This window comes from Mustela nigripes, chromosome 7 (genome assembly GCF_022355385.1).
Source record: "Mustela nigripes isolate SB6536 chromosome 7, MUSNIG.SB6536, whole genome shotgun sequence".
Taxonomy (NCBI): Eukaryota; Metazoa; Chordata; class Mammalia; order Carnivora; family Mustelidae; genus Mustela; species Mustela nigripes.
Window position 1 is genome coordinate 129,566,869 of NC_081563.1, and position 25,811 is coordinate 129,592,679.

The 25,811-nt window shown below is 44.9% G+C and overlaps 1 protein-coding gene across 1 annotated transcript in view; it reads right to left on the reverse strand.

Annotated features, from left to right (window-relative positions):
- Positions 1-1,487: 1,487 nt before the first annotated feature.
- UBE2V1 (ubiquitin conjugating enzyme E2 V1) overlaps positions 1,488-25,811 on the reverse strand; it is a 29,717-nt gene continuing 5,393 nt past the window's right edge. The window contains exons 2-4 of the mRNA XM_059407219.1: positions 13,021-13,169; positions 4,251-4,376; positions 1,488-3,049 (exon numbers count right to left, since the gene is read on the reverse strand). Coding sequence (XP_059263202.1) covers positions 2,903-3,049; positions 4,251-4,376; positions 13,021-13,169 — 422 coding nt within the window. The 3' untranslated portion in view covers positions 1,488-2,902. The remainder of the gene's footprint in view (positions 3,050-4,250; positions 4,377-13,020; positions 13,170-25,811) is intronic.

Consider the following 25,811-nt stretch of genomic DNA (forward strand, 5'->3'; position numbering starts at 1 on the left):
AGCATAACCACAGATTAGATTCCGTTATCACAAGACGGTTCTGGGCAAATTTCCACAAGCTCGGAGGTCAGTTCTCTGTCGCACACCAAGAAGCTGAGAAGTGCACACTCCAGCATTTCAGATGGCTCGTTCGTCTCTCTGGAGGTCACATGCACAAGAGGGCTGCCACCTTTAGATTCAGCCCTGAATTGGCCTTGGGGGTTTTCCAGCAGCATTTTGAAATAATTCTAGAACCTCCCCTGTCCTTTCCCTCCCTCAGGGAAGGTAGGACTGAGTGCGGAGAAGCCACAGCTGGAAGGCAGGAATTCACTCCAGAGGCCTCCTAGGGACCCACCTGGCAGAATTTCGGGCAGTGCCTTCTCTGAGTGGCCTGGCAGAAATAGTCTGGCTGTACCCGGGCACCAGGTTCTGACATCTGAGCTGGCCCCAACAGCCACAAAAGAATGGCCTGGCTCCTGCCACAGGACACCAAGGTCGTGCCTGCTGGCGGTTGGGACCACAGCAGAAGTTCAAATCCTGGATAAAAACGGCCACAGACACATGTCCACTCCGTACACAGTAGGCAGTAGATAAACTGTCCACTGTCAGGCAAAAATTTTATCTCAAACACCAAAAATCCATGTGAAAGTCTCTTCCAATAGACTCCTAAATCCGGCTCTAAGTAGGTACTAGAGGGGACTTACTTAGTAGCTGGAGTCTACAAAGCTACTTAAAGCAGAGACACCACCCCTAGCCCGCCCCGCCGCCCCCTGCGCCATCACCTCGCCTGTTGGGGGTTGGTGAACTGTGGTGCATGGGCCAAAGCTGGCCCACTGACTGTTGTGCACAGCCCCTTGGTAAAGAACTATTTTTACAGATGAACATTTACAGATTTGATAAACCAGGAATATGAACTTTGAATTCCAGTAAGAAAATGTTATCCTCTAAAGAAAGAATTCCGTTCTTCTCATCAGTTGAGCTCTAACGTTAGGAAAGAACTATACTCAGTTACTAGATTTTTGTATTCCATCAATAACCAATTTTGTGGAAATCCATTTTCTCACTATATAAATATTTACACAGTACCTTCAGTTTTGCCTCTTGGCCAACAAAGCCCAAGTACTTACTGACTTAGGACCTTGGAGGAAGAAGGTCAGCAAACCGCTGACCCCTGGTTTAGGACATCCATTTGAACCCCAAAGCATCTAAGACATCAAATTCTGTTCCTAAATTATATGCCAAGAGGAAGAAGGGCACAGCTTCTTAAATATTAACGCACACTTTTTTTTTTATTATATTAAAATCAGGCAATGGTCTGACAATAAAAAGGCTGCTTATGGAATACTGTTATGTTCAACTTTGCTTATAGGATGTTAAATCCTTAGAACTAAGGTATCCCCCAGAAAAAGATTAATGGAAACATCGATTGCTTTTCAGACTTGATAGTTGCTGCTTCAAAAGGTGGTTTTATATAAACACTAAGTTAAAAAAAAAAAAAAAAAAAACCCTTTAGAACACAATGAATCGCTTTTATTTCGGTATGCATCCACATCTCAGCATTTAGTGGTCCTGAACAGAAAAGTGGAAAAATGCAGCAATTTGCCAGGAAGTCAAGCCCGCCAGTTTCGGGGATCTGCTGTGCACACCGAGCTCTTTCTTAATCCCTGCTGAGGACCGTGAGAAGCAGCAGCACCAAAACCAAAGTCTGCACCGAATTCAAGGTTCTTTTTTTGTTCCAGTTGTCAGATTCCAAACCAGACCCCAGTGGATTGTAAGATGACCACATGAGAACCCTGTTTAAAACTTCAATTTTTAAAAGCAAAAGCAATTACAGGAAAAGAAAAACAATTCATTCAGAGGGATCGTGTGTGCTTACAAGTGTCTTCTGTGGCCTTTCTCCAAGTTTAACCACCAAGCACTTTGAGAGCTGGCAGGTCTGAGTACCCCTGGTGACTGTTCTTTTCACTTTATCAAAACCTGAGCTAAAAAAACCACATCGGCTGACGACGGCGGCAGCAGAGGGTGGCAGGGCTGAGGACCCAGTATTCATTCCCAGGCTGGTGGAGAGTGAGTACATATGGTTCCAAAACTAAACGAGGGAAGTCAGAGACTCTTTTCCAACCTTACCTGATGGCTTCTGGCCAAAGCAAGGAAGTGTGTCGAGTGTTGGGTGGTGATGGTGCAAAAGGGTCTCGAGGAGGCGTAAGGAAAAAGCAGCACCCCTCGATTAAGGTGGGGGAGAAGATATGGGGAAAGCCCTGAATTCCTCACCAAAGGCCAATTTCAGAGGGGAGCCGAGGGGGTTACAATCTATGCTTCGGCCAAGGGTGGTCACGGGAAGTGGAGGAAGGATGATGGCTTGGAGGGGGGGGGAGGGCATCATTTAAGACTTAAAAAAAGAAACCAGGGGTGCAGCCGGAGCACCCCCGCACACCTAGCAGTAGTCCCACAGGCTGCGACCTGAAACCTTCACGCCTACTCTAGCAAGCCACCCCGGGCTGGAGGGGCTGTTGCAGGGACAGAGGGAGGGAGGCAGGGGGAGGAGAAGGGGAGAAGGCAGAGACCCCAGGCCATGAATCAGCAGCAAGGTGATCGTGTGATGTGCCTTTTCACAGTTGAGTTAGATGTGCCCCACCGGTTAGGATGGGAATCAATTTAAATATACTTTCTTGATCCCAGAAGTTCAACTATGTGGACAGTGGTTACACTTGACAGGATGATTTGTTATAGCACAACTTATATATTTCAAATGGACAAAAAATTAGTATCGTTTACAGTATCTTAAGATAAATTGCCTTTGAATGGGAGCTTCCTTTCCAGTACTTTGAGGTCTACAAGACGTATCTAGAAAATGTACTACTGTGGAAAATGACTGCTTAAATCGAATGGGGGAGGGGGGAGGGCCTGTGGTTTCTCTTTTTGATTAATTGCTGTAACACTGTCCTTCAGGCGGCTGAGGGAGTTTCATGTTTTCTTTAGACATCATTAGGCGCCGGAGCTCTTGCAGGACAACTTTGATGCTATATGAATTCTGCCATTTTGCTAGCACTGATATGGCTCTTGGGTCCACCTACAAAAAGGCAAACAAAAAACTGTCAGGCTCTCAAACAAACGAATCACTACAGGCTGGAGTAAGGCGGCAGATAGGATTCAAGGCATTTTTCAAGTTGAACACGTCCATCACATAATGGTATCTGACGGGCAGAATGACCTGTGCGATGCCCTCCCCCAGGTCAGTTTGTGTCCCAAACCCTCACTGTTTGGGAGAAGGAAACAATGGGTAAGTAAAGCCACCCTCAGGGCCCTGACACTCGGCAAGAGTCCAACTGGTTCTCAACAGTGACCTGCTCTCCTGGACCGGCTGCTGCCACTGCTCAGGGCTGGCCCCTTCTCGACTCCACACCCAGGTGGTGGATACTACCGCTGCACGGGGCAGTAAGGAGCAAAGGCAAGCGGTGGCCCAGATCCACACTCTCGTGACAAGGATCTGTCTCCGAGTCACACTCTCTCAAGTTAGTGCAGCAATTCCCGAAAGAAGTCTCCCAAAGCATGGGTCGAGTTCTGGGTTCAGGACTTTCGGTGGAACTCAGATGCAAGAAACAGTGAACACACAGCAAAAAGGCTCATCTCTTTTGTTCTTTCAAGTCTTCTCAATATCTCACAACAAAGACTTAGCTCACATGATGCTAATGAGTAAAACCTTTCAACGCTTGCTGATCCCCCCCTTTAAATAAGAGAGCAAGTCTCAAAGGCTCAAAGCCTTTGGCAAGAAACCTGGGAGGAAGAATTTACCAACATCACTCTGATTTTGTAGTATTTACTGCTGCCATTACTGCCTTCTTGGGACAACTGAGACTGCTTTTCCATCTATGGTAGTCAAAATAAATTTAAAAAGCAAGGCCATTAAAGGGGAAAAACCAGCCTGTACCATAAAAAAGGAAGTCCAAGTAGGACCCTGGGCAGGATTCCGCACCTCTGTCCCTCAGGCCCCTCCTCCCCACCTCAGGAGGACCCATCATGAAGACAGAACGAGCTTCTATCTCACGTGAGCAGCAGGGGGTTGGCCGGGAGTGAGTGTGGCATAAAATGATGATTTAAATATAGTTTGGGGACAGGCCCTCACCCAGAGTCTGCCCCTGTTCATACTGCAGTACCTTTCAGCATCAAACCACCATGAAATATACGGACTCAGGGCCACAGCGCCCCTGATGTTTAAGCACAAAGCACTTCTCAACCAAAAGGAACAAGCGCGGGCAGGAAAAACAACTTACCACTCCATTAGAACTATTAACTCCATTCATATTAATTTTTGTTACAAATCTTACAAAGGGGGGTGCTTCTGGGTATTTAGGTCCACATTCTATTTTAAGGCTGTATATTCGGTTTTCATAAATTGTCTGGAAAAAAAAGGTACAGAGACATCAGGCAATTACAAACCATGAATTCAAAAAGGCAGATCTTTTGAAACCCCATTCCTCCCTGCCTTGGAACTGGTGCATCTGCTTCCTTTATACAGAGTCTACCCGTTACCTGTGAAGTTAGCAGGAATGAGTTCCCACACTAGTGTCTATGAACTCTTGGGGGATACAAAGACGATTTAAAACTGTATCACTGAAGTTTCAAGTTTAAGTCCAATCAGGTGGACTTGTTTTTGCTTTAACTTCTCTACTCTGCAGGCCTGTCCTGTGCTCTGGGTAATGGTGTGTAAGGGGCCCTCCTTACTCTGGGAAGCCACACCAAATGCTTATTCACGCTAGGGTCATCCAGCAATGCATTAACTAGCGCCAAGTGCAAAGCACAGGCCAGGCGGCTCTTTAGAAGAACTTCAATGTGAAACACAAGCAGGGGTGTGGGTGCACATGCGGGAGCCGCGTTCCCACCTCCTCCTCACTCTGGGGCCGTGTGCCGCACCATCTCCCCCTGCAGGCTTTACATCCACCTGCGCGGCTACAGGCATGTCGTGGGTGAGGTGGGGAGCCACGGATGCCAGGCCCGCAGAGGAAAAGACCGTCCTTCACATGCCAACCGTGGCTCTGTCGAAAAACACTGGGAAGTCCAATCCCCCACAGCAATGAACTTTCTCCCTGTAACTTCCACCTGATGAGCAGCAAAACGCGCTGTCACTAGCAGGTTGTTCCGTCTGCCTCGAGCACCCTGCCCCCACCTCAACTACCACACATCCTTAAGACCCAGTTCAAACATCACGTGCTCACACGTGCTCAGCCATCATACGGGACAGGTGAGTCCACCGCTTTCTGTCCTATATGAAGCGGCGATGTTATCATCAGTTACATGTCCAAAGACCACCCTGAAAGGTGAGGTGTCTGATTAGATAGGGCCCCTCGAAGGCAGAGGCCACCCACCCTCCCATGGGTCCCGTTCTCGGCACCAGTACTCCCACCTTCCTCAGCGCCTCCTGCACAAGCAACAGCTCCCACGCAAACAGCGCCATCTAGCTGTCTTTGGGGGAATAAATTACAGAAGATGTGACCGAAATCCTTGAAAACATTACGTCTAAACGGTGGTCTACGCCTGAGAAAAAGACAGGAACTTATTTTAAGATTCAGAAGGCATTCATCCTTCACATCCACTTAACAGGGACTCCAAACTGTGACAAATCTAAACTCAGTTTTGGATTTTCAGCCACCCTCAACCTGCTCGTCTTCTCTCCTTCCTTTAAAAATGGCACCACCACCGAGCAGTTAGTTAAAGCAAAACACAGGAGCCGGCCACAACCCCCTTTTCTCTTACCCCCCCTTCTAATCAAAAGAGGGTCTCAGCTTCCACCTCCAAGAGCGATCCCACACCCACCCACGTCCCTCCACCACGCCCCTCCCCTCAGTCACCCCAGGTCGCTGCTCTCGCTGCCCCCCTACATCTGGTCTCCACTACAGCAGCCTGACCGATCTCTCAACACCAAGAACTTAACCCCTCCGATGGTGGCTAGGGACCCGAGAAGGAAGCCCATGTCCTGGGATCAGACCCTGCGCAGCCCTGCCTTCCTCTCCTCCATCTAGCCCCCAACTTCTCTCTACCGTGGGGCCCCGACACCAGCTGCCGTTCTGTGTCCACCCTGCAGCTCTCTGGCTCCAGAACACCTTCCTCTCAGATGTCCTCCTGATCACCCACCTGAGGTCTCCTGTCAGACCTCCCCCAACAAACTGAGAACAAGGAGGGCAGAGGCCTCAACAGAATTGATTTCTCAAATGCTCCTTGACTCACATATGGCTCTTCACAAGTTTATAAAATGAACAGTCTGTTGCAACTAAGGTGCTCCCTCAGAAGATCAAAATTCACTCAGTTAATACAAGAAGGAAACGACAGGTATTTATGGAAAATAGGATAAAAGGTCTATCCTCAGCACCTAGCACAGTCTCCATCAGCAACTCTGCACTTGGCCGTATCTGCTGACTGCGTGGATCCCAAGTTCATCCCTGGACATCTGCCTTACATTCATGCTCAATGGTTTTGTCACATAATTCAGACAGAACTTCTTATATAAAATAGTCCCTGGGGGTATGTGCTTGTGGTAAATATCAAAATCAGTAAGTCTTTTTAAAAATATTCAATGTCACATTTTGGAGGTTCTGATGCACCAATGAATTCACCTGCCGGGATGTTCTGTGGCTTATCGGTCTCGAAAAAATTTCACTCATCATTCTAAGTTACAAAAGCATCAAAATGGTTAAGCACTAAGGTGAGCAGCTCGGTGACAGGATTCTGATTATTACATATATTAGATCTTATTACTTTTGACACTATGAAGTCTAATTTTAAAATGTGCCTCTAAGACGAAGTTCTTAGAAAGCAGAAAGGCAATACTAAATTTCTGATCACTGATGTTCAACTGACAAATTCACAGCAACATAGTAAAAAATGCCTCAAGTCAAGCAAACATAAAGATACCTTAAGGATCATTAAAAAGGACAAAGCAAGACTTTTGTAGAAAATGGGAAAATGGTTCTGGTTTTCTGTTTGGTTTGGTTTACTAGTGCTCCAGAGACCTGCTAAAAAGGTTTCACTGAAGAAAGGAACTGTGCCTGGAGAAGAACGGCTAGAACATTCTGTGGATGAGGAACACTGCTCAAGATTCGTTACTTGATCATGAAACACTGTCTACTTTGTTGACACTGCTAGAGCTTCATGGGGCAGTTTGGCAGTGCCTATCAAATGTGAAACGGGCATGCTTAAATCAGAAATTCGAGGAACTTCCTACAGCACACCTGTACTTCTGCATAAAAATATGAAGCATTAAAAAAAAAAGCATTGTTTGCAATAACAAAAATAACTATGAACAATTTAAATGTCCACCTGCAAGGGACTGACTGAGCAAACACGGCACATTCATAAAACTGGATACTTCGTAGCCTTTTCAAAGGCTGAGGCCCAGATACACACATGGAAAGATCGACAAAGACAGACAAGACATGGGTCTTGGTACAACCACCCAGTTGCAGAATATGTACAACCTATAAGAGCAGAGAGACACCCCCCTCTATCTGAGGCTATGTGAACGTGCACACGCGATGTTTCATCCACTGCACACTACAGGCTCGGAGCCTAACGATGGCAAACACTTCCTGGGCCTAAAATATATACATGAGAGAATCCCAGCTGAATCATGATGAAAAACGTCAGATAAATTCCAATACAGACACTCTACAAAATACCTGACCAGCGTGCTTCAAACTGTCAAAGGCAAGAAAAACCTGAAATTGTCACAGCCACAAAGAGCCCAGGATACGACAACAAAATATAATGTAGTATCCTGGATAGGATTCTGGAACAGAAAATAGACACAAGGTAAAAATTGAGAACATCTAAATCAGACACGGACATTGGTTAATAGTAAGGCACTAATATGGGGCCACTGGTGACAAAGGTACTATCCCAACAGAAGATGCTAACAACATGGGAAACTGGGGGAGAGGTACACATGGAACTTTCCAGACTTTTCCACCTTTTCTAGAAATCTAAAAGTACTATGAAATAAGTGTAGTTTTAAAACGTAGGATATGAGCAAAGGGAAAAAGGTACTGGTTGCAAAAACGAGAAAATCACCAAATCTCAGTATATGAAAAGGTGACTCAGGTCAACCAGATGACCGCTCCTCAAGCAACAGCTTCCACAGGTGTGCATAACTTAGGTGTGCTGTCCAAGGTCGGCACGTGCTGTGTGAGGAGGAGGAGTGGGCCCTTCAAAAAGGGAGAAAGTCTCTATAGCTCTGGATGAAGACGGAAGAAAATGCACGAGAAGAGCCGTCCAGGAGGTGGACCCGACGCGGCTCAGAGTCCACCTGGAGAGCAGGCATATGGCTGGCAGGGATAAGCCAGGACACGAGACATAGCACTAGGCATTTTAACAGCGAATTTAACATAGGGAATTGGTTAAACAGGTGTCACTGGGCTGAAAACACCCGCTGCTGATGCCAGGGTGAAGGACCATTGCCAGAGTGGCGGAGAAAGAACAGGCAAACAAGCAGAAGCAAGTCCCTTCTCCCTGCCGCTTGGGCATTCTGCTGTGTCCCTGACTGGAGGAACCTAATAGGGCACCAGCTGGCAAAGGAAAAATGTAGTTCACAGAGTCCCAGCCCTAGCATCCAGCAGCAGAGCTGAGGAAGTTGGGTGTGGAGCTTAAGTGGGCTTCTGCAAACCCCTCCAGTGACAAGACACAAAAATCTTCCTCTGCACCGAGCCTCTCCCTCTTGCCACAGTCAGGGTATCCTGCTGTGGCAAGAGGGTCCCCAACATTGTCACTGCCTCCTGGGACAGCTCCTCCCCATGCTCGGCTCTGATGGCTGTGCCCCCCATGTCCTCGCAGCGCCAGGGCAGTTATTATTCCCTGCAGTGTTATCTCTGTGGTCCCACATGTGCCTGCCTGCTTTTCTGGTCCAACACTAATTTGATCAACTTCCTATATTAAATTCTCTCTGTTGAAATACCTAGCATCGTTTCTCTTTTCCTGACTAACACAAAGAGTTAAGGGGAACAAAGGGAACTTCTTACTTTACATACTCTGTATTGTTTGAGACTTTTTATGAGGATATATTCATGTACCAGACCTGCCACATAAAGCTGTTTAAAAAGACAGATCAAGATGCACTGACATGGAAAGACATCCACCATCTGTGAAGTGAAAAAAATGAAGGTGCAAAACATTGTGTACAGCAAGGTCTCATTTTTATTGCAAAGGCTATGTGCTTATGTTTATGTCCCCAAAGCAAAAGCCAGTAGAAACACACTCATTCTGTGGGGAGTATAATGAAATGGGGGAAGGATCACTTTCCTTTTACCTCACACATTCCTGTAATTATGTTTCGTTCTTAAGCATGCGTACAGTATTTTTAGATAAGTAAAAACACACCCAGGCTCTAACTCACACCTAAAAACATTATCTTGGACAACCCAGAGACACAAACAGTGTTTCTCAACCAAGGCAATTTCTGACTTGGTTTCTCCCTTGAGGGGTGTGGGAATTAGGAAACATCTGGAGACATTAATGACTGTCACAGCTCCGGGAGGGAGGTGCTACTGGCATCTGGTGAGCAGGGACCAGGGGTCTCGCTAATCCAACAATGCACAGGATGGCCCCACAACAAAGAATGATCCAGCTCAAGATGTCAGTGGTGCCGAAGCCGAGAAACTGCTCTGTAACCTGGCTCTTCTTAGCACCTCTGTGGCCAGAGCAGAAATAATCCACGTTAAATGCTGCAGACAGCTGGATTTGCCTGCATTTTGCAAAGGGCACTTGGATGAGAAACTTACTTTTAGGTTTGGAGAACTTGCCTTCTTAAAAAAAAAAAAAAAAAAATTCAAAAACGAACACACATATGGTAAGAAATGAGTTTCCTTTCCACCCTCGTACCAGCCAGCTAGATCCCTTCTGAAGAAGGCAACCGTCGCCCCCAACTTCTTTCCTGTTCCCCCAAAAGTACTGTAAACACAAAGAAGCACGAGTGTATGTATGACCCTCTTCTCCCTGCCCCTCCCCGCCCAAACTCCGGGGGCAGCATTTCCTATACTGCTTTGTACCTTTTTTCACTTAAATATCATGGAAATCATTCCATTTCAGCACACATTAAACTGTCTCTTTTCAGCAGCTAAACAGTACACACGATGGTCTCGTGAAAGACACTGACGTGGCTTCCGGAACTCCGAATGCACAAACAGGCATTTGGGCAACACATTAAAAAAAGCTGAGTAAATTCCGAGAATTGCTGGGTCACTTTTGATGGAGGATTTTCTTTTGAGTTATACAGTTATACAAAAATCCAGTAGGCAGATGAGTTGCTAAGTGTTCTATTTAGATATTTTAATAATTATGTTGCTATTCCAGAGGCCCAGCATATGCCTTGTAGGCTAGTCTTAAGCGGACTGGTCACAGGAAGCACCTAGAAGCAGACAGTTCTTTTTACGACCTTGTTTTTAACCTTGGGGAACCAGAGCAAGTGTAACTAAAAGGGTGAAAAACCAGTCAGTGGCAAGCACTGGTGAGGGTGTGGAGAAGCAGACCCCCTCATGGACTGCTGGTGGAAATGTACATGGTACAGGCGCTTGGGAAAACAGCCTGGCAGGTATTTAAAATGTTAAGCATAAAGTTACCATAAGATCCAGACGGTTCCACTCCTAGGTATACACCCAAGAGAAATGAAACCTTTTATGTCCACACAAAATCCTGTATACACATATTCATAGCAGCATTATTCATAATAGGCAAAACAAAACAAACAAAAAGCAAAACCACAAACCCAAATATCTATCAGCTAGTTCATGGATGAAGAAAATACAGTCCATCTACTCAATGGAATACTATTCAGCCGTAGAAAGGAATGAACAACTGGTAAGTGCTAGGACTTGTATGAACCCTGAAAACAGTAAAAACTACCACAAAAGACCACATGCTGTGTGATTCCATTTATATGAAATATCTAGAACAGACAGAGTCATAGGGACAGAGAGTAAATGAGGTTGTCAAAGGTGAGGGAATGCGGTGGGGGACAGATTGGGAGTGACTGCCAATGGGGAAGGAGGTTTCTCTCTGAGGTAGTGAAAATGTTCTGAAATTAGTGACAGTTGCACAGTTCTGAATATAACAAAATCCACTGAACAGTAACTTCGTAAGTACATTCTACAGTAAGTAAATTCTACGATATGTGAATTCCATCTCGGTGAAGCTACTATACACACACACACATATAAAATACAATACATACATGTATGTATGTGTGTGTATACATGCACATACATGTAAATATACAGAATGTATGGAGAGCCCCTTGCATACCATGGCCACTCACTAAAAGTGAGAGCCCTGTGGAAAGAGTTAAAATGAAACTCAGGATAATCCAAGGTGTTGTAGGTAGAACAGAATATTTTCAATGGAGTTTGGTGGTTCATTTGTTTAAGCATATGGTTCAGTAGTATTTAGTATTCGCAATGTTGTACACTGCTTCGTTCTTAATTTGTTAGAGCCTGAGCATCGATCTGCTAATGGACATATCTCCTGAACAACTAACTCACGCTGTGTCATTTCCAGGTGCGAGCGGGAGTTGAGGGAAGAGGGTTCTCCTCAAGCCGCCTAACCCGCTCTTAGGCAGAGAAGAAAGGCAGTGAAGGAAGCCGTCAGCAAACAGCGGGCTTTCAGAGATGGCAAGAAACGATCTCCATGAAGAAACACGCTTTCTAGATCGAGTTTTCCCCGGTATTTAATAGATCCAGAAATCCTGGTTTTCAGAGATTTATTTTTAAGATAAAAAAAATAAATTAAAATAGTAAATTGGGATTTTTTTTTTAAACCCAGAAAATAAAACCACAGGGTCAAAGATGATTCAAGAAGTAACATTAAACAGCAAAGCCAGTCATTCACCGTGAGTGTTTAGGACGGTCCATGATGAACAATAGATTTTCCTAACAGTTAATGAGCATGACCTTGCTCCTTGTTTCAGACGGCGCCACATCCCACTTGTCTACTGCCCCCGGAGCTGGTGCAGGGCCTGTGCACGCAGTGAAAAGAGTGCATGGCCGCCATCATCTTTAAGCACAAGCACACACAGGAAAGGTCCTGCTACATTCAGGCAGAATCTCCCATAGTCTGAAACAAGTGTCATATTATGGGAATCCATTTCCTTACTCCTACCTCATATTACTACTTAACATTCTAGGTAATTCTATAAGGGAACAAACGAAAACTCAAAATCTAAACAGAAAAGAGATAATGTAGCATAAGGTTAAGAGCACAGGGTAGGGAGTCTGAACCCCTTTGGGAATTATCAGGTATGCGACTTTGGGCAAGTGACTTGACTTCTCTGAGTCTGTTTCCTCACCTGTACAATGGGATGTGACAACACAATAGTAATACTAATGCTACTAACAACAGGTTCTCGAACAATAGGTTCTTGTGAGAATTCAATGACTTTTCTTGGGGGTTTTACTACATACACTAAAAAGCTAGCTAGCACTTATGAAGTCTGGGAACCCTCACAGATCACGAAGCTCTAAAAGAGAGGTCAATTTTCTCCTCCCCGCTGTCTCTGTCTTCCATGCAAAGGCCTCTGGATCTCACGGTGCCTGCAGGAGACCAGGGCCAACCAGGCAGGCAAAAAGCCTTTGCTGAACAGCCTGATGAATTAGGACATGGGCGCGTGGCAGACCGGGAAACTGTGAATGAAATCCATAGCCGTGAAGGCTTTCCGAAGTTCGTTTGGACACGGTCTTCGGAACGCTGGCTGTATCTGAAACCTGTTATTTGATAAGCCCACGAATTTCTTCTGAAGTGCACGTGAGGGTACAATGACCTCACAGCTCCCTGCCTCCACTGCCATGGAAATTCACACTAGGAGTCTGAACAGGTTTTTGCTTACCATGTAGAGGGATTAAACAGCATCAGAGGAGGTTCAAATATATAAACTGAAACTGGTCAAAACAGAATAGCCACATTTCAGAAAATATACCGAGTTTTTTCCGTGATTAAGGCTAATATTTCTTAAAAGGAGGCACAGTGAATTTAAGACATTGACATTTATAGCCGTAGCTCGACGCTTACTCTTGGAGGCCCAATTATCATCCCTGTCCATCTTGTAAGTGTCATGTCTTCGTCATCTTCTAGACCCCAGCTAACTGTGCCATCTCCTACTCCTTTCTGGCCTTCTTCCAGTTCTTCCAACAGTCGAAAATTGCGAGGGACTTTTACTCCTAAAATAAATGGAAAGAAATTCAAGATACTAGCAACTCCAGGGGAACCTGTAAGCCTAGATCTCGCTGCTCATTATTACTATGTGGATATAGAGATGCTGACATGCAAAAAAAAAAACTGGCTGAGAGTTGTCGTTTCTTAAACTTGCTTACAGAGCTTCTGGGACCGAGCAGCGTGCCCACGAGGAAGGGTCGTGGTTTTGTTTAAGGTGAAGTGACCACTAAACCAAGCCTAGAAAGACCATGCCCCCTCCCCCCCAGGTCCCGCAGCTTCGATAAACTTCATCAAGAGTTTGTGTCAAGGGGTGCCTGGGTGGCTCAGTGGGTTAAAGCCTCTGCCTTCGGCTCGGGTCATGATTCCAGGGTCCTGGGATCGAGCCCCACATCAGGCTCTCTGCTCAGCGGGGAGCCTGCTTCCTCCTCTCTCTCTCTCTCTCTCTCTCTCTCTGCCTGCTTCTCTGCCTTCTTGTGCTCTCTGTCTGTCAAATAAATAAATAAAATCTTAAAAAAAAAAAAAGTTTGTGTCAATATGTTGATCAATTTGGGTCCAGAACAGATGAAAACCACCAACACTGGTTATCATGAGTAGCAACTGCCTCAGAAGAGAAAAGGCTCCTGCTTTTGTTTCGTTCTTATTACACGTTTTTGAGGCCAAGGGTATGTGCATTTGTTGGAAAGACGTTCAGACTACCTCAGGAGGAACAACCAGCCGCGACAGCCACATGAAATAAAAACAGTATTCTCTTGATCAGCTAAGAGTCAACTGAAGGCGCCAAGGGTAAAATTTTCAGTTATTCAAGCCGTAGTTTCTCTCTTATGAAAAAGCCCAAAGAGAGCAGCTGGTTCTCTGATTTACTTGTTTCCAAAAATTCCAAAGCCTGGCAAGTAGCTCGTGGAAGAAATCACACAAACACATCTCACAGGTTCAAGCTACTATACCCGAGTTCAGATTAAGGCTTGAGCCATTTCTGGGTGTTTTCCAGAAGAGAACCGAGGCACTGGGGACAGACAGGGGACGAGGCTGTGGAAGGGCAGGGAGAGCAACTCTCTTCTTGTGCTTGGGCTCCGAGCAACCCTCCCAGGAATGTTCTCCCAGCCAGGCCTGCCTGCCCCTCTGTCCCCTCTTCCACCTGCCTCCCCGGCATTTGACCTATAACCTCTGGGGGAAAAAAACTCAAATTCAGACAAATTATACGCTCTCTTTTGCCTTGAATGCTGAGCCTCCGACTGGCCAGACATCCTGAGGTGAGCAGCACTTACCACGGAGCCGTGGAGGAAAACTCACTGGAGGGACTGCAGACTAGGAGGTGGTTCCCAGGATCTATGAGTGTTTCCTAAGGTGGGGCGCCTCTATTATTCGTTCAACTGGAGTAAATACCGGAGCACCTGCTCTGTGTCGGGCACTTTTCTAGGCAACGGGGACTAAGCAGTGAAAAAACAAAAATGCCTGTCCCCAGTGGAGCTGACATGCTAGCGGGGACAGATAATCACAGAACAGAAATACAGATCAGAGACGAGGACAGCTGGTGGCGTTCTGGAGCAGGGAGCAGTAGGGGGAGGAGCTCCATCTTTAAACGGGAGAGATCAAGGAAAGCCTTACTGCGACCAGGTGTCCTGAGGTCCTGTCCCTAACCTGCGTGAAGGTGCACGACCTACGAGAGCTGAGCGGAGAGGCTTCCAATGAAGAAAGAGCAAGCGCTCAGACCCGCAGGTAAGACCTTGACTGGAATGTCACAGAACAGCAAGAGCCCAATTCAGCTAGCAGCGGGACAGTGAGAGGGAGGAGCAGGGGATGGGTAGACTCCAATTACTGATCTGCGAAGACAGCGGGGTTCCGAACAGAGGAGTGGTGGGATCTGACTTGCTTTTTAAAAATAGGATCTCTCTGACTGCTGTGCACAGAGTGAGGCGAAGGGAGCTTCGGCCTCCTGTAAAAATCCTGGCAAAAGAACATACTGGCTTGGGCTGGTGAAGGTGGTGAGAAGTAGTGCAATTCCAGCTATTCGGGAGGTACACAGTGCTAAGACTTGCGGCCAGACTGCCTGAGAAGCACGAAAGCAGAGCAGTCTACCACTCTGGCTTCCCGGCTTGTGTCGGAGCAAGTGGAAGGCGGAGCTGCCAATGGTAGTTACAGGAGAGGATCTCGGTGGCCAGAACTGAACACTTCACTTGACAGTTCTGTATTCATTTAAAAAAAAAAAAAAAGATTTTAATTATTTGACAAAAAGAGACAAGTGACAAAGGGAACACAAGCAGGGGGAGTGGGAGACAGAGAGGTAGGTTTCCTGCTGAGCAGGGAGCCCAATGAGGGGCTCGATCCCAGGACCCTGGGATCATGACCTGAGCTGAAGGCAGAGCCTTTTTTTTTTTTTTAAAGATTTTATTTATTTATTTGACAGACACAGACAAGTAGGCAGAGAGGCAGGAACAGAGAGAAAGGAAGGGAAGCAGACTCCCTGCTGAGCAGAGAGCCCCATGCGGGGCTTGATCCCAGGACTCTGGGATCATGACCTGAGCCGAAGGCAGAGGCTTTAACCCGCTGAGCCACCCATGTGCCCCTCTGTATTCATTTTTAAGAATAATTTAAGGTATCTATGGCCATTCCACGCTGAACGCGCCTGATCTCGTCTGATCTCGGAAGCTAAGCAGGGCTGGGCCTGGTTAGTAATTGGATGGGAAAATAATTTAAGGCCAAGTAATATTATACTAACTTCCCATGTACAATGATGGTATGGTAAAAAATTTCCTTTTAGCATAAATGTAAGCAAACGAGTCGGCTGACTGAAGGTAAGAGTAAGTGACACGGACAGTACTTTAAAGGAAACAGAATAAACTGGAAAGCATACTTGAATGGCTCATTTGTAAAGCACTGGCATTTTTAATCTAAATAGTCAACTGGATTATTCGGCTATACTGGCTTGCATTCCTCAGCAAACACGAAACTAAAGGATGTTTATGATGTTATAAGCAAAACACCAGACAATACAATGTCTTTCGTCCAGAGAGTTAACTCTGAATCTTTACTAATCCTAAGTAATTTGCCTGGGCAGCGGAGCAGGGAGGGGCATCACTGTGTGGAGCTACGGCTATTACCACTGGTTAATGTATAAAATGAGTACCATGAGTACCGAAGGGACACCATCATCCTCCGGAGAGGAAGACTGATAAATGTCAGATGGTCTAACAGGTGAATTGTGTCCCTGCCCATTCATATGCTGAAGCCCTAACTGCTATCACCTCAGAATGTGACAGTATTTGGAAATAAGGCCTTTAAAGATGTGATTAAGTTAAAATGAGACCATTGGGGGCACCTGGTTGGCTCAGAAGGTAGAGCATGTGACTCTTGATCTTGGGGTTGTGATTTTGAGCTCCATGTAGGAGGCGCAGTTTACTTAAACACACACACACACACACACATATGTATTTTTAAAATCTCTTAAAAATATATAAACAAAAGGGGCTCCTGAGTGGCTCAGTTGGTTGACTGTCTGACTCTTAATTTTGGCTTGGGTCCTGATCTTGGGGTCCTGGGATCAAGCGCTACGTCGGGCTCCTCCTATGTCGGGCTCCCTGGGTAGGGAGCTTGTTTGGGATTCTCTCTCCCTCTGACCAACCCCCCCAACCCCAACCCCATGCGTATACTTTCTAAAACAAAACAAAACAATACACACACATAAATGAAAACTAAAATGAGTCCATTAGGATGAGCCCTAATCCAATCTGACTGGTGTCCTTATAAGAGGAGATTCAGACAAAGAAACAATGGAAGCAAGAGTGCACGGAGACAGAGTGTGAGGACACAGGAGGAGGGCAGCCCTCTGCAAGCGAAGGAAGAGGCCTCAGAAGAAATAAACCTGTTGACACCTTGAGCTTGGACTTCTAGCCTCCAGAGCCATGAGCACATAAATTCCTGTTGTGTAAGCCACCCAGTGTGTGGTACTGTTACGGCAGCCCTAGGAAACTAAGGCAGATGCTAGGTGACATTTTAAGCAGCTTAACAAAGCTGAAAAGGTTAGAGACCGAGAAGGTAACAATGGTTATCTCTAGGTGCAAGGATAATGGGTGATTCCAACCCCTTTCCTGTGTTTTCTTTTTAAAATCATTTTATTTTTTTCATCATGATAAGTGTACTCTTTAATCCCCGTCCCCTACCTTTTCTGTATTTTCTGATTTCTTTTACCACGATCTCATTACGTGCAAAACAAAACACTTAGGAAATATGCCAACTATACTCAAACAAGGTCCTATGTCTGGGTTTTCACACTGACTGTTCCCTCTGCCTGGAACACGCTTCCCCCAGATACCTATCAAGCTCCCTTACCTTCTCAGGCCCTCATTCATATGAATAGGAATCTGACTTAATGGTTTTTTAAGTGACTAGTTTTAAGTAAGTAGTCCGTATTTTTTAATATTTTTAAAACCTGTTCAAGACAAATGCATAATGGCAAAGTACAACAGTTACCATAACTGAGCCCTCGGAACAGAAGCTGTGTGTGTGACTTCTATTTCAAGCTGCTCTTTTTGGAAAGATGAAAAATGTGCCTTCTTGTGTCAGTTATCTAAATCAGGCTGGATTAACTATTCCTGATAAGACTACCTCTCTTGTAAACTTAAGTAAAATGTTGAGGCTGGAAATATTACCTCTTCATTAACAAGCAGATCTGATAAGGGACTCCTAATCCAATGATCACAAGCTCATTGTATTAGTTTCAAATAGTAAATTCAAGTTATATTCTTCTGATGTTTGATTTCTACTTGTGAAATAGGGAAAAAATATTCTACTATTTAATTCTGTACTTCCAACAGTCATTTCTACCGGATCAGACATTCAGTTAAAGCCCATGTACACAACTGAACCAATGAAATAAAGGGTTCCACTTATCTTGGGTTCGCATCTGGAACAACTGCAGAGCACCACACAGGACAGAGAAACGCACAGTTCTCGCAGTACTGACATTACAGCATCATTAAATTTGATTCAAGTTATAAAAGAGGATTCAGAAAAAGTTTAAGGGGTGCGTGGGTGGTTAAGCATCCAACTTGATCTCAGCTCAGGTCTGATCTCAGGGTCATGAGTTCAAGTCCAGTGTTGGGCCCCATGCTGGGCATGGAGCCTACTTAAAGAAAAAAAAAGTTGAAAAAATCAAAAAACTCTGGAATGGCTAATTATCTATTAGGTTGTCCAAAAACATTCCAAGTGGGAGTTGGAACATATATATAAATATTGGAATAATTGAACAATATACTGATTAATTACAATAAGCATTCATTCCATTTGAACAGCAGTTCTCAAGTTTTGGGTGGCTCAGGGGGTTAAGCCTCTGCCTTCAGCTCAGGTCATGGTCTCAGGGTTCTGGGATCGAGCCCTGCATTGGGCTCTCTGCTCAGCAGGGAGCCCGTTTCCTTCTCTCTCTGCCTCTCTGCCTACTTAGGATCTTTCTCTTTGTGTCAAATAAATAAATAAAATCTTAAAAAAATAAAAAGAAATAAATATTAAAAAAAATAAAACTAACTACAACAAATCATCATGTGTTCAGATAAATAACCTATCTTACGAGATAACTAGTTTCCAAAGAACAAAAGAAAATTAGTGAGAAGAGTAGGATAGCTTTACAAATTTTCTTTAATGTCTGGCTTAAAACAGGGAGTGTTAAGAACCGAGGTAAGCTGGAGAATATATGTCCTATTCAAAGGGGACAGTCAGGGGTGCCTGGGTGGCTCAGTGGGCTAAGCCTCTGCCTTTGGCTCAGGTCATGATCTCGGGGTCCTGGGATCGAGCCCCGCATCAAGCTCTCTGTTTGGTGGGGAGCCTGCTCCCCCCACCCCCCTGCCTGCTTGTGATCTCTCTCTCTGTCAAATAAATAAACAAAATCTAAATAAATAAATAAATAAATAAATAAAGGCGACAGTCACTCCTCTGGTCTGACCAAGTATTTGTGGGTCAAGTTCTGCTTATGAACCATCACTATATGTGGGGACACCTAATTGTTCTCAAGAATCTCTTTGATCCCTAACATCCTAGATTTAGCTCAGAGAGTTCTTAAAAACTTTTTTGTCAGAAGGGTAAGATTGATAAACACTATGCTAATCTGGCATGGGGTGGCTAAGTACTCTGTTCACCTTTATTTAGCTAAATACTGAAGAATTTAAGTCCACAAACTCAACAGCTTTAAAAGGGAACTGTCACTCTGAATTCATTTTTACTAAGACATAAACTTTTATTTTCACTCAAAAACTGACTAAAAGCAGTTTTGGAGAATAAGAACAGCTAGCAGAAATCAGGGATTATAAAATTATGGAGCAGTTCATTCATTTTTTTCTGATATTTACACAGGAGTGGCTAATGAACACCTAGTTAAGTGGTTTACTGAACTCTATTTGGTAAGGCACCATTCTGGGGTTAACCATGTTTAATGTGTGTAAAACTGAGCTCACTCCACACTTCTAAGCAAAAAAATCCACACGTTTCAGACCTGCAAATAAAGTTTGCTAGGAGGGGTGACCGCCTGGGCGGCTAGTCAGTTAAGCGTCTGCCTTTGGCTCAGGTTGTGATCCCAGGATCCTGGGACTGAGTCCTAATTCAGGCTCCCTGCTCAGTGGGGAGATGACTTCTCCCTCTCCCCTCCGCTTGTTCTCTCTCTCTCAAGTAAATAAATAAAATCTTTAAAAGAAAAAAAAGTTTGCTAGGCTTTTTACCTGCTTGTCAAAATTTTCCTATAAATTTGTCAGTAACATAATCGTTTACAACTTCTTTCTGTGCAAGAATACCCAACACTTATCCAATACCATGCTAGACCTTCGAAGGGCTATGAAAGAAATAAAAACAGAAGTCTCACAGCTCAATAAAGTATAAAGTCTCACTATGAAAACAAAATACACATGCCAAAAAGGTATACACATACAAAGCTCAATAAAACAGAACAGTATCAGAACTGAATGACAGAAACACAGCCTATCACAAGGCAATGAGAGGGTCCAAGACCCCTCTGAATTTGATGAAAGCTGGAGGTGGGGCCTTGCTACCAAGAGGGACCAGACTTTATCGCCAGGGTCTCTATGCTCCAAGTAGGCCAAGAGATAAGGTGAATATCTTGCGTAATGCCCAGGCTGGGCAGGGAAGGAGGAGAGGCCAGCTTAGGAGCACGCAACCAGCGACGTCTCAGGATGCACAGCCAGAAGCATCTGCTTAGAGCAAGTATTATGGCAGAACATCTTATCAAGGTGCCAGGCGGTGGGAAACTGAAGGAACATTAAGAGGGGCACCTGGCTTAGTTGGTTAAGTATCTGCCTTCGGCTCAGGTCATGATCCCAGGATCCTGGGATTGAGCCCCACGTCAGGGTCCCTGCTCTGTGGGGAACCTGCTTCTCCCTCTCCCTCTGCCTGAGATTCCCTCTGCTTGTACACATTCCTGCTCTCTGTCCACCCTCCCCCCCAAAAGGAATGTTAAGGAGACTTAAGGCAGCACATATCAATTTGCATGACTGTGGCAGTGGTTCCCATTCTTACAATGTGAGAAAAAAAAACTGCTGGCCTGTACACAGCAGGCTTACCGTTGAGTATTTGTTGAAAAATCCTAAATTGGAGGTAGGGGGAGAGGATAAAAAGGTATGCAAACTCCATTTTATAAAAAAATAAGCACAGAGGTGCCTGAGTGGCTCCATCAGTTAAGTGTCTGACTCTCGTGGAGCCTGCTTAAGATTCCCTCTCTCTCTCTCTCTCTCTCTCTCCCTCCCTCCCCCCCCCCCCCCCCCCAAGAAACAGCACAAGGTCACCCATGCTTCCTTGTATGGAATAATGATCTTTACATGTCACAAACACACAATCATGAGGATACCCACCTGGGCTAGCATTCTATTATTTATTTTGAAAGATTCGATTTTTAAATAATCTCTACACCCAATGTTAAGGCTTGAACTCGCAAACCCAAGATCACGAGCTGCGCACTGTACTGGCTGAGCCAGCCAGGTGCCCCGTTATCATTCCAATTTTTAAACGCTCGTCAGAGCAATGGCTAAGTTATCTCCCACACAAAACAATCAGCGTGCATGCTAGAGAAAATTCTATAATCTCTCCACAAAGGATTAAGAGCAAGACCTGGGAATCAAGTTTCCGCTCCACAGTCTCCTGGCAATCTAGCTGTGTGACTCTAGCAGCTACCTCGAGGCTCAGGGAAGCAGGGATGCCATCACTCCCTGACGCTATGGGTGGCAAGAAGAACTGACGAGATAAAACCCATAAAGTGCTGTGTGGAATTCCCGGCAGAGTAACTTTTCTATCGCATCCCTTTCATTATTAGCCCATTGTATCATCCGTCATAAAATCAAACCCCCAACCTCTCGCCCGATCCCAGACTCTCCCCAGCTACCATCTCACTTCTTTGTTCCTTCTTAGCAAAAAACCTCTAAGGGTTTTTTCTCGTCTGCCGTTCTGCACCTTACCTGCACCTGTCCTAATCATCCTTTCTGTCTAGTCACTCGCCAAAACTGCTCTGGTCAGGGGCACAAGGGGACCCTCTAGCAAAACCTGGGGCAGATTTTCAGCCCCAATTCCCACTTCCTAGCGCTCCAGTGGCGATTTCAGGGGCTTCCCTGAGCTTCAGATTCTCTTTCTAGCTCACTGACTCCTTCGGCTCACCTCTCCAACCTCCACATACTGACTGCCTGGCCTCTTTCTCTTCCATTCCCCCATCCCCAGGCTATTTCACCCAAACGAAGGAAGGTTAGATGTCTACAACCTAAAACACTTCCAAACAGAACCTTGTATTCCTTCCAAAAAAAAAAAAAAAAAAAAAATCTCCCCAAACCACCCACTCCTCTATCTCAGTATATATGGCATAAACATTTACCGGATTGCTCTGGTCAAGTACCCTGGGGTCAAGATGAGAAATCTTTCCCTCACCCCCCATACTCAGTCCATTTCCAAATATATTCCAAATCTGGTCATCTTTGCCATGTCCACTGTGGTCCCTGTAGTCCGTGCCCCCTCAGCGTCCTAACTGGTGCCCAGCCTATTGGCCTATACCTACAGTCTCGTCTCCGCGGTGAGCTTTTTAAAGTAAGTTTGCTCCTGTCACTCACCCAGCCCTCCACTGGCCGACCCAGCACACACTGGAGCACCACCCGTGTCTCTAGCCTTTCCTGCCACCCGCGCCCTGGCTCCTGGTCCTCCTTTGGCCGTACCCACCTTCGTTCAGTTCCCACACGAACTGGCAACTTCACTTTCTGCCTCCCCTGGGATTCTCGGGATGGCCGGTGAGGTGGTTCTCTTACTCCTCACTAAGGCTGGACTTCCCATTCCCTTATCTTGCTTTGCTTTTCTTCACCGCACTGGCTACCACTTGACATTTTTAATACGTTCATCTCTAATTATTACTTGTCTACTGTCTCTCTCATCTGAACATAAATAAGCTCCGTGAGAGTGAAACTCCGTCTCTTCTGTTCACTGCCAAACCTTCAGCCCCGCAAGGAGCGCTTTGCCAGCCTCTGTGCTCAAGTGCTTGCCGACTAAATGAAGGGGTGGCTGGGGGTCAGCGAGGGATCTTATTTCGGAATGAATAATGCTCCATGTCACAGAATTCTAACTCTGGTTTATTTCTGAAAATACAGCATGGAAACATTCATAGCACTATTAAAAGAAAGCCATTATGTTAGAAAGATGATAAGTATGGATTAAATAGCCGAAGGAAAGTTATACACTGAATTCTGAATGATCTTGGGAAGAAGCAGAAATCTTAATTTAGAAGCCAGGCAAAGGTCTTCTTGGAGCGCTCCTCCCCCACATCCAATTACCCTCACGCAATGTCTGTGCTGGACCTTTTCTTTTTTCTTTACATTTTATTTTCTTTCATTTTTATTGTCTGACTCACTCTCAGAGCTTCTTGAGCTAGAGCTGTGACTCATTCAGTCCTGCCTCCCCAGAATCTGGTGTGTTACCTGGTATACAATGGCGCTCAATAAATGTTTCCTGTCAGGAGACACAGCACTAGCTCTTCCTTTTCTACTGTAAACTCTAACAAGGTCTACTGTGGCCAAAACACTGAACACTGATACCATGTAACTGAGAAACCTAATGTCTTTTATTTTTAAATCATTAAAAATTGATAACTAAGTTTATTTTTTAGTCAAGTATGATAGAGACTTTTAGGGAAATCTACATTTTTTAAAATGACGGAAAACTGTGTTTTTGTTTTTTTTTACCCAAATCACACAAGCCAAAGGATTCTTCACTACAAGATGACCTTTGTTTCATAAAATATATATGAAAGGATATTCTACACTGTTTAGAAACTGTATACAAAGTTAATACATCAGTATTTTCTACAAAGCAAGTGCATTTAACTCTACATGGTCTGACAACCTTAGTGCTAGAACTTCAGGGGCTATCTAGGGACACAAATCCAAATACTGGTGGAGCTCCGGGGTGCCTGGGGCTGGCTCAGTAGGAGGACTGTGTGACTCTTAACCTTGGGGTGACAAATAAGAGCCTCACATAGGGTGCAGCATTACTTAAAAACAAAATCTTTAAAAAAATATGTATTACTGGGGTTCAGAAATCCTATAGACCTCGTATCAGTTACAGGTTAGAACTTCATCCCACCCTGAATGGAGAGTATAAGCTTAAAATGATGATACATTAATTTTAACAAAATATCTCCATAAATATACTTAAAAATTAAATCCACACATGCCAAAGAACAGAGGCGTAGTAGGTCAGAAAAACTTAAGAATACTCCTTGTATGTTTAGTTCCTATGGCACTTTAATCCACTGAATCAACCTCAATATTTGTGTGTGAATCTTACACCAAAGTCAGCTAGAGAAGCAGCTTCAAGGGACAATACAGAGGATGCAGAAATGAACTCCTGTTAATCTTGGTAAACTATTAAAAATTTAACAATGGAAATGTTAAGATAACTTCACCAAGGTGCTAAGATATCCCAGTAGTCCATGATTTTTTTTAAAGAAAATATTCATCCTGTGTAACTTCAGAATTCTTTCCAGATTTTTCCTGGATCTGTGTCAGCAAAGAGTCAGCCAGTTATTTTCCTGGCTAAGTATAAGCTGAAAAGTCAGCAGCTGCAGGATATTGCAAAGAAAATGTGACAACCAGGTAAAAAAGCATGAATATTTGATAGGGTTTTACACCATGTCATAGTAAAACATTTAATGCAGTCATTGGAGACACAGCAACACAGTAAAGTATTTGTGGTACAAAATGGATGTGAAGCCCTTTACAACACCTTTTGGGAAAGTCACAGCCACAAAGCAGCAGCTCCCATAGCACCCCATCCTGGAAAACCCTGGCCCAGCTGAGCCTCACAGGTTTTCTCCTGAAAAGAAAGTTGCCAGTTAAAACTGGTCTGGTTGCCCTTTTTAAGGAAGACTGTGAACCAGGAGTCTGGTGCTACTCCTGTTTTGGAAAATAAGGAGGCCTGGAGGTGATACATCAGCTTCAATGTTTCTGAAAAGTAGCCATAAAGTCAGGGGCAGGTAACTTTTATTCCGGAGCAACTGCCAAAGGCAGTCTGGCTGCATAGTTAGTACCTGCCCAGAGAAGCAGAATTGTTCTCTCCTCTACAGCAATCATCCTCCAAGTATGGTCCCCACACTTGCAGCCTAAACTTACTAGAAATGTAAATTCACATGCCCCATCCCAGAACACCACAACACACTACAGAACTACAGACCCTGGAACCCTAAGGGTGAAACCCAGTGACTGAGCAAGCAATCCTAGAGATTCAGACACTAGCTTAGGAGCTGCTGATCTAGGGGAAGAGTGGCAATCTGTCTCTACAGCCCAGACGATGGGACAACAAAGAGCTGGTGACAAAATGTGAGATGTTGGGTTTCTCAGATACTAGGGTGACCAAGGACAAGGACCAGATTTTCTCTGACAGGGGCAGAAGCAAAGAATAAAATGTGGGAACTGGTATAGGACAGTTAGGGAAGAAGAGGACAGAGTTAAGTCTAGCTAAAGTCCCTCTAGAAATACCAACTAGTCAGGACAAGAGCTTTCCTATTGGAAAGGCTGAAGAGTCACTCTTGCTTCTGCCTTATCAGATACATTGTTTCTCCAAATATGTCAAATTTATATATTTGGCTACATCAAGATGAGACCTTGGATTAATTCATTGCAAAAGTCAACAGATATTTACAGAGCAGGTCAGGGACTGTGCTGGGTGCTACGACACAGTAGTGGAGAACAGGAAAAAATCCCGCCCTCGGGCGCCTGGGTGGCTCAGTTGGTTGAGCGACTGCCTTCAGCTCAGGTCATGATCCTGGAGTCCCGGGATCGAGTCCCGCATCGGGCTCCCAGCTCCATGGGGAGTCTGCGTCTCCCTCTGACCTTCTCCTCGCTCATGTTGTCTCTCACTGTCTCTCTCTCAAACAAATAAATAAAATCTTTAAAAAAAAAAAAAATCCCGCCCTTGTGGAAAAGCACAGAAAATATGCAAGAGAGCAAATAAGAAAGCTTCAGATAAGGCGAGTGCTTTAGAAGAGAACAGAAAAGAGATGTGATAATGACTGAGAAGACTATATTGAATGGGGTGGTCAGGGATGTCCCTTCTGCAGAGCAGAGACCTGAAGAACGGCAGGCAGATCATTCCCAAAGGGGTTAGAGCAGGAGCAGAGGTGTGCGAGA